At 43.7% G+C, this 9374-nt stretch overlaps 2 protein-coding genes across 3 annotated transcripts in view; both read left to right on the top strand.

Annotated features, from left to right (window-relative positions):
- Window positions 1–2129: 2129 nt before the first annotated feature.
- LOC130208843 (cytochrome c1, heme protein, mitochondrial) lies at window positions 2130–7243 on the top strand. Its single transcript, XM_056438198.1, has 7 exons — window positions 2130–2237; window positions 3308–3498; window positions 3596–3722; window positions 3826–3983; window positions 4074–4234; window positions 6129–6229; window positions 6632–7243. Exons 1-7 carry the CDS (start codon window positions 2157–2159, stop codon window positions 6734–6736), a joined length of 924 nt encoding a protein of 307 aa, XP_056294173.1. The 5' UTR covers window positions 2130–2156; the 3' UTR covers window positions 6737–7243.
- Window positions 7244–7345: 102 nt separating this feature from the next.
- The window catches only part of LOC130208844 (homeobox expressed in ES cells 1-like), a 3818-nt gene continuing 1789 nt past the window's right edge, over window positions 7346–9374 (top strand). Inside the window, exons 1-2 of one of the 2 annotated variants that reach the window (XM_056438200.1) lie at window positions 7346–8426; window positions 9165–9301. In XM_056438200.1, the coding sequence (XP_056294175.1) occupies window positions 8351–8426; window positions 9165–9301 (213 nt within the window). In that variant the 5' untranslated portion in view covers window positions 7346–8350. Of the gene's footprint in view, window positions 8427–8897; window positions 9302–9374 lie in introns of those variants that run through there. The other variant, XM_056438199.1, reaches the window with a different exon arrangement.

Below are 9374 nucleotides of genomic sequence, written 5' to 3'. Positions count from 1 at the left end.
ATATATATATGTATTTTAGTATTTATATATATATACATATTTATATATTTTTTCAAGATTTTTTTTATTAACACAAATTTATTTTTACAGAATATTTGTAGTGAAATAGCATTTACAGTTTATTGTGCTGAAAATATTATTTTACAAAAAGAAAATATACAAATGTATAACCTTGTAGAAATCACCACACAAGGATGATGGGGTTTTTTTTTTAACATAAGATGAAAACAAGGAGAAAAACAAAAAAACAACAACAACAAAAACAAGACAAAACAAAACAAAAACATTACACAAACTTTTCCCCATCCCACCCCTCCCCTTGTATGGCTCTCAGTTTCCTTTCATTTATACATCTACACAGTCTCAACACAGTTTACCTCCACCCATCCGTACACATTTATATCTACACAAACCAATACAGCACTCACAACAAAATAAAACCAAAATAAAAAATAAATAACCTGCAGCGGGCTTAATTTGACGCCGGTCTCACACCACCACGATCAGCCAAGTCCAGAGATACATATTTATATTTGAGAGATTCCAAGTGTCGGTCTCAGTATCAGCTCTTGTTATATTGTTGGATCTCCTTTGAGGTGCAGTACCGGTAGTGACCACTAGATGCTGGCCACAGGGTCACCTTGTTCACTTGCACCTGTAATGTGAGCATGTTCCAGACTTCAAAACATCCTTTCTATTCAATGTAACATATACTTTTGACTATTTTAACAGAGACCAAAAAGATAAGATAATAATAGTATAATTCGGACTTCGAATGTAGTATTTACATCAACAAGTTGGAAGTTAATATCGTTTAGTTCTCCAAGATGTTGAGGCAGGTGACTTTACACTGGGCAGGTGTCACCTTTCGTTAGTGTGAGTGAGGTTTTAGGTTTTCTAGTTTCCTGTTTGATTATTTTCCTCTCCTCTTTTTTTACGCTGTGCTTCCATCTTCTGGAGGACTGAGGTACAATCGCTTCCTCTGTTTGGGTTGGTGACGCTGCGATGAAGTAATAAAGTAAAGCTATGGATTCATAATACTTCACGTCTGTATTAAAACAATAAGCATGTTCCAATGTGTGTTTTTAATATGAAGTGAGTATCTTCTGGAGTTTCACGGCCTTTCCTCTGTGTGTTCTCTGTGCTGCCCTTCACCACACATCACCATGGAAACACTGTCTGGGGAATAAAATACATCCAAAAACATAGTTTATAGTGTATATATATATATATGTGTTATTTCTTAGATTATATTCTAATAAAATGATAATCACACAACTACTTAAATGTATTGGCTTATTTGTATGAGGGAGTCTGAGATTTAAGAATTAGAATTGTTGTGGTTATGATAATATAGAAGTTGAACTGTTTATTAATATGTTCAGATTTTTTTCTATCTTGCTTTAATTTAAGTAAAATCAAGTAAAACATTTGATCGAAAATGTATTTATTTTACTCGTTTTCATGTAACAACGAACCAGAAAGAAACAAATAAAAACGGCGACAGGTGTTGATAAAAAAGGGGAAAAGGGTATTTTGTCACGAGGGTTCAATAAAGTTTTGTCCTTTGGGGTCATCGAGGTCATCGAGGGCTGTGTGTGACTTACAGTCTGACATGTATGTTCCGCTGTATGGAGACTTTACCCCACTTGCCACAATATCACCTTTTACATCTGATTTATCACATTAATATATTTTATTCAATTATTTTTTATTGTGTAAGTTGTTCCAAAACAATGACACAAATGGTTGCGTAAAATCCACGTTGTGTAAATCTGCTTCAAGTTAGCCAGAATCAGGCCATACATGTATTTCCGATATGTCGGTTAGGGCTACCTTCAGAATAAGAGCACAATACTCGACTCGGAGAGGGCAATGAGGAAGACTGAGCAAATCAAAAATGACATGTGTTAATTCCACCGGAAGTTAGTATACGTACGTGTCCATTATTTAATTCCATTCATTCGTGTATTTTTGTCTTTACCATACATAATGGAAAAACGTCTCTCCGTTGTTTTATTCTGACAGTTGAGACCTGCGTGCCAACGGCTCACTTTCACTTGGGGGCCGTATTTATTTTGAAAGTCCGAGTCGGGGCGGAAGCTCCGCGTCAGTTCCGGGCCGCTTCTCCTTCAAACCCAGGAACCGCAGTGAAGATGGCGGCGCTACGAGTTTCGGTGCTGGCGGGGAGTGGGAGAGCCCTCCTCGGCACACCGAAAACCATCAAGACCCCCGTGGTAAGTGGGACAGATGAGGATCGAACCCGACCCCCCGGAACCGAGCGTCTTACGGGGGGCATTTGAACAGAAACGTGCCGCTTTGTGGCGTCCTCCCGCCCCCGAGCTAACGGGCTGTCAGCTGGTTGAGGCAAGGTCACTCGTGCTTCCAGGCCGGCGCCACCGGGAACCGCGACTGCACACTGCTCTTTACACACGGTGTGTGTCGGTGGTGGTTCGTACCGACTTTCCCGGTCGATATTCCGGTTTTTAACGGGGTAAAGTAGCCGAGCTGAGCGGCGGGCTAACGGGCGAGCGGGGGTCCGCGGGGTTATGTACGTTAATTATATCTATTATAAGAGTTGTCTCAGCGCGGGACTCTAAAAACCCAACGTCCAGAGAAACCCGGAGGTGTGTGTGTGTGTGTGTGTGTGTGTGTGTGTGTGTGTGTGTGTGTGTGTGTGTGTGTGTGTGTGTGTGTGTGTGTGTGTGTGTGTGTGTGTGTGTGTGTGTGTGTGTGTGTGTGTGTGTGTGTGTGTGTGTGTGTGTGTGTGTGGTCTCAGTGAAGTTGAGGGTCTCAACATGAAGGTGAAGATGTGCCTCAAAATTGGGATTTTCATTATTCATATTTTTTTAATCAAGCAATGAATAATCAGACTAATTGACTCGTTTGCTTGTTTCAGCCATAAGGACGTGAACCGCTTCTACAAGTTAGAGTCAATATCTTTGACAGTTTTTTGTTACATAACAACTCAGATTTTAGGGTGAAAAGACAGAAAATATACAAAAATTAATGTCCGTCTTTCAATATTTTGATGAGTTTTGTCCCACAAACCAGCGACGCTCACGCGTGTGTGTGGCGAGAACCACAGAATTGTTTAAATTCTCTAAATTTCTTTGAAGAATACTTTTTCAACTAATAGTTTCAGCCGGTCTTACAACACGGAATATAACGTAGTTAGGAATATATAGTATTTTAATATAATATAAAAGATGTTAGGAATAATCACTTGCACGTTATTCTCATTTTAATGATTTTTTTCCGATGACCGAACTGTAACGTCGTGGTTTTGTGTTTTCTTTTTTCGTAGGCCAAAATGTCCTTCGCCAGTTTGCCTCGGAGCAAAAAGGTTGCCCTGACGACGATGGGCGTGGTCACCGCCGGCGGGGCGGGGCTCGCCCTGATGCTGCACCAATCCGTCAAGGCCTCAGACCTAATCCTCCACCCCCCCTCGTACCCCTGGAGCCACGGCGGACCCCTGTCCTCGCTGGACCACGCCAGGTAGGATGGACAAACACACACACACACACACACACACATATGCTCCAGTGTCCGCAATTTAAAATCTGTTTTTTAAAGTCTCTCGTTCCTCCTGAAGTGTTCGTCGTGGGTACCAGGTGTACAAGCAGGTGTGCTCGGCCTGCCACAGTATGGAGTACCTGGCCTTCAGGAACCTGGTGGGCGTGTCGCACACGGAGGCCGAGGTCAAGGCCATCGCTCAGGAGGTGAGGCTGCGTACGCCGTGTCGCCACTAGGTGGCGATGCGCTCGACTGCCTCTGCGTGTGTTTCGTCTCTCTTCTTACTCCAACTGGTTTCCTCGCGCTCAGGTGGAGGTGGTGGACGGTCCCGATGAGACCGGGGAGATGTTCACCCGGCCGGGTAAGCTGTCGGACTACTTCCCCAAGCCCTACAGCAACCCCGAGGCGGCCCGCTACGCCAACAACGGCGCCCTGCCGCCGGACCTCAGCCACATCGTCAACGCCAGGTAAACTACCCCCCCAAAAGAAAAGACGAAGCCAACACACGGTTGAGTCTGAAAGCCGTGAAGTCATCCACCTGTCCCCCCCCCCCCCAGACACGGAGGAGAGGACTACGTATTCAGCCTGCTGACGGGGTACTGCGAGCCCCCGGCCGGCGTGGAGTTAATTGAGGGGCTCTACTTCAACCCGTACTTCATTGGCCAGGCCATCGGCATGGCGCCGCCCATCTACAACGAGGTGCTGGAGTACGATGACGGTACGTCAGGCGTCTGGAGATACGAGATGGAGAGAGGTAGAGAGGTAGAGGTAGAGAGAGCAGGGTGTCTGCGGGGCATTAAAAAGTCTTACAAAGTTTTAAATTGCTTTTCCAAAAAAATAAGGTCTTAAATTGTCTTAAATTCAGATTGGATTGGTCTTAAATTTTTTGGGTGTCATGTCACTACGAATATGAGGCAATCTGTTCCGCCAGGTCCGTATTTAGCTCCGGTCGCTCTGCGGCGTCTCTGGTGTCACCGGGGCCACGCCCCTTCTCTTAAAGGGGCCCCGCGTATTCGGTCCCATCCCCGACAACGTGAAGCATCGGCTACTTTAGAAAACATGGCAGGATTCAAGTTCAACAACGGCTTGAAAAGAACGAGTGTTTCTGGTCACGGTGGGTGAAATGCTTCTGAAGCTGCGTTATGTGTCGGGTGGAATCTCACGTAGAGCAAGAAGCACAGAGACTAGCGAAGGCCGCCAGCAGCCCGCGGGGCTAGCTGCTGCTCCGCCGCCAGCAACGACGTCAACGCTACAACGCTGGAGGTCACCGGAGGAAATCCAGCGCCGTGCAACAAAGAGCTCATCACCGAAGACCAACGCTGCGGCGCGTTCTTCATTCTGTTCCACGAGACTCTGGACCAGACCACCGCGAGCAGACAGCTGGACTTCATGTGCGTTATTGGTGACATGACCACGTCCCGTCAGGATCCTGTGGAGCTCATGGGCCATGACACCAGGACCTACTTCAGCACCTCACAGTAAGTCTCACATAAATATATGTATTAACTATCCTCTTGTATATGAGTGTGTTTCATATAGTTAAGCTTTACTCGTGTGTCAAGTTAATAACAGCTATGCATAGGCGCACTACACATTAATTAGACTAACACACAATAGTTTTAGAATGGCAGTAGAGTGGTGTTTACCTGTCAATATGTCTACATAGTGTTCACTAGGCTCAAGGGATGGCTCGCGTTACTTAATTTGTAAAAATAGTTTTCTTTCATATTTATCCAGTGACATTAATCTGAAGTGGTGGTGTCATAAGAGATGTGGTGACTGTTGTTTGGCTAATGTCTGCCTTTTTCTTTTTCTTTTTTCCAGGAGAATGGACCAAATGTCAACTGGAAGTTTGTTTTATTCATATAGTTTGAAAAGGATTGTTTTCCTAGTATATTCACAAAAGCTCAGGAGGAGACGTATGAACCTGTGCACAAACATCCATCACATAGAGACATAAGAACACACACACACACACACACACACACACATACATTCTATTATGTAAATGTATTTTCATTGTAAAAGCAGCTGGAATTGTTATTTATGTTTTTTTCTAGATTTTTTTTTTTGTTCAAAAGGAACTATGTTGCCCGTATTTTTTTAATTATATTTACTTGATGTTATAAGCATTTGTTCATGGGACCTAAATGTTCTGAAAATGTTGTATTAATAAATATAATTTACAACAGCAATGACATTTTTGTGTTATCCTTTCGCATTACACCATACTGTTCATTTTGAACAAACTGTTTAGATTAATGTATATTTCCACTTTTGATTTGTATTTCCATCACAAGTTAGATCTTAAATTGTATTTAAACGTGGCCTTAAAAAGTCTTAAAGTCTTCCATTTCACTTGTTTATTCCTGTAGACACCCTGGAGAGGTAGAGAGGCGTAGAGAGAGGTAGAGGTGTAGAGAGAGAGGTTATATACTGTATGCTGTGTAATTATCAGTTAGTTTAAAATACTATGTTTTCTCACTTTTTCCATGTATGTAACAAGATTTTTTTGAAAGTTTGTTCCTGTACATCTGGCTGAAGTCCTGGTCACCCATTGGTCGACACGTGTGACCCTGGAGAGAGTTACAGTTGTCCGTCTGTTGCCATAGGAACCCCTGCCAGCATGAGCCAGGTGGCTAAAGACGTGTGTACGTTCCTGAGGTGGGCGGCCGAGCCCGAGCACGACCAACGGAAACGCATGGGACTGAAGGTACCGCACACACACACACACACACACACACTACAGTCTAACGTGACTCAAATCAGTGACATACTGTCACGAATCTCAAGATAGATTTGATGATATTTGAGACTTTTTAAATGCTTATTTTTAAGTTTTGTTTTTAAATATCGTTCAGATCGGAACGCTAACATCGCAGCGGCTCTACTTTAACATCGTAGCGGCTCTACGTTAACATCGCAGCGGCTCTACTTTAACATCGTAGAAATGATGTCATCTCGGCGTAGACTGCATGAATATAGTTTATATTCTGGACTATTGGGTCCGTATGTTTCCTCTCCTTCACGAGGCTCCAGTGATCTCCACATGTGTCCCACGTGGCGCTCACTGGGTTAACCCCCCCTCCCCCCCCACCCCCCCCCCCCCCTCCAGATGCTGATAGGCTCCGCCATCATCATCCCGCTGCTCTACTACATGAAGAGGCACCGGTGGTCCGTTATGAAGAGCCGGAAGATCGCCTACAAGCCCCCCAAGTAAACCAGAGGCCCCGCCCCCCCAGCCCCGGGCCTAACACCGACCGGAGAGACGGCCGCCGCGTTCACGCCCCCACGACGCTCGCCGCGCTACGATCAAACGGACAACGAAATAAAAACACAACAACTGAAACACACGCCTTTCTAAGAGGAGGTAGAGAATATATATATATACGTCTTATTTCTAAAGGCCTGTTTTTTTCTTTAGCCGCAGTAGAAACCGACCGGGGTGGCGTGCGTTTGCGTCGTGTCGTTCTCTTGAACGCGCCGCCGTCTCCTCGCAAAGAGTTAGTTTGTTTGTTTGTCTCCGGCAGCGGTTCACGTCCCCGACGCCTCGCGCTGGCCGAGGAGAAACGGTCGCGTCAAAGCGTTGGTACCATCACCGGGTGTGTACGCCCCGCCCCCCTTGTGTAAGCCCCGCCCCCTCTTCCACTAAGCCACCCGGTGGATGCAATGCAGCCTCTGAACGTCTGTTTTACTGTACAAAATAAATTATCTTAAAGGAAACGGAGGCGGTGGGCGTGTCTGGTCTGTTCAGCGTCTCACACACGACTTCATCTTCATCTTATATATATATATATTTTTTTTTAAGGAAAATAAGTTTATTGTAATGAAATGACGTTAGACTCAGCTGGTCAAACATTAAGATTTAAACTTTATAACGAGACATTTAAGAATAAATAAAACACGTCACGAGTTTATTCCCACAAACATTCACAAGACACGGAATATAAAGATTATAAAAGCTGTTTCACCCCTTTAAGTATGTTAAGATTAATATTGTCACCTGCACACTCTTCTTCCTCACACTTCTTTCTCAGGGTGAGATAAATAAACAAGTGGTTGGTTTAAAGCTCTTGGGGGTCTTCATGGTGAGCTGATGTGCTCCTCCTACGAGCCTCATCCGCATCACAACACACAGATTAGGCTAATGACCCCCCCCCCCCCCCCCCTAGGTCGTTATTATTGCCCTGGTCATTATTATTATTATGAGATTAAAATTCATTCAGAAGAAAAGGCTTTGTGTCCGTGTGATGGTTGAAACAAAAAGACTCCTAATCTCATTCAAGACAGACACACACACACACTCTCACACACACTGTCGTCTTTAATTGTCTCCTGCAAAAAGTTGTTAAACTAATTAAACTAAAGATGTAAATACGCTGTCTTTCAGTGACACACACTGGGGGGGGGCTCATTCTCATGGAAAACACCCCTCCTTCCTTCCTTCCTTCTAATTGGTGGCCAGTGTGTGAGCCTGAGCCTCCTCTCTCAGTTGAACCAGCAGCTTCACAAGCTCACAACCGGCTGAGTGGAGACCAGCAGAGACCAGCAGAGAACCTCAGAGAACCTCAGAGACCAGAGGAGAACCAGCAGAGACCAGCAGAGACCAGAGGAGAACCAGCAGAGACCAGCAGAGACCAGCAGAGAACCTCAAAGACCAGAGGAGAACCTCAGAGACCAGCAGAGACCAGAGGAGAACCTCAGAGACCAGCAGAGAACCTCGGAGAACTCTGGAGAACATCCAGGTTTCAATATCGAAGAGCAGAGTTGACCTCTATGGAACTATATTGTTTTGCTTTGGCTGTTGCCGGGTAGACTAGTGAGCTCCGTCGCCATGGCGTTCTCCATCCAGCGGATCCTGGAGCTGGAGGGACCGGGAGGCGTCCTGCAGCTCCACCGGCCCTGGACGGGTGAGACCGAAACCGCTTGAATCACACATTCATGACGTATATTATATAAAGACAAACTATCAATGCAAAGTTCCTTTCACTTCAAAATCACAATGCGCCAAAAGCTCCTGTAATAACTTTATTTAAAGATACAATATGAAGATATAACTTTATATTAAGATACAATATATAGATATAACTTTATATTAAGATACAATATGAAAATATAACTTTATATTAAGATACAATATATAGATATAACTTTATATGAAGATACAATATATAGATATAACTATTTAAAGATACAATATATAGATATAACTATTTAAAGATACAATATATAGATATAACTATTTAAAGATACAATATATAGATATAACTTTATATTAAGATACAATATGAAGATATAACTTTATATTAAGACACAACTGGGATGTGAAAGTCTCGTCTACTTCATTTAAAAAGAGTAAAAGATGCTTTTCTGTGTAATTATTCGACTCCTGAGCTCAGTTTACTTTTTTATATTTGACTTATTTTCCCTAAAATAACTCAAATATTTATATTGAATCACTTCTCAATTGACTTTATTTTTTTAAACCTTTTAAAATAATTAAAAAACGTCCATCTGTTCTGCAGCTTCATGAAGGAAATGTCTCTAAATTATGACAAATATGAACCTGAATTATAAATATCTGTTGAATGAAGCCGGTAAAGACTCAAATGTTCTCGAATCCATTAAAATGCATTTCATGTTTTTAGAGATCGGAGGCGAGAAGGAGAACAGAGCGAGCTCCCATCATCATCTTCATCCTCATCCTCAGCAGCTGAACTCCTCCAGGCCGACCTGCAACTGGTACGTCGGCCGCAGGCCGCGCACCGCCTTCACCAACGGCCAGGTACCAACCGACCCGTCCATCAATCAATCGGTCAATGGATCAATAAGTGGATCGGAGCGTAGATCCGGCTCCA

The sequence above is a fragment of the Pseudoliparis swirei genome, chromosome 18, assembly GCF_029220125.1.
Source record: "Pseudoliparis swirei isolate HS2019 ecotype Mariana Trench chromosome 18, NWPU_hadal_v1, whole genome shotgun sequence".
NCBI lineage: Eukaryota > Metazoa > Chordata > Actinopteri > Perciformes > Liparidae > Pseudoliparis > Pseudoliparis swirei.
The sequence above is the reverse complement of the archived record's forward strand: the minus strand, read 5'-3'. Positions and strand labels throughout refer to the sequence as shown.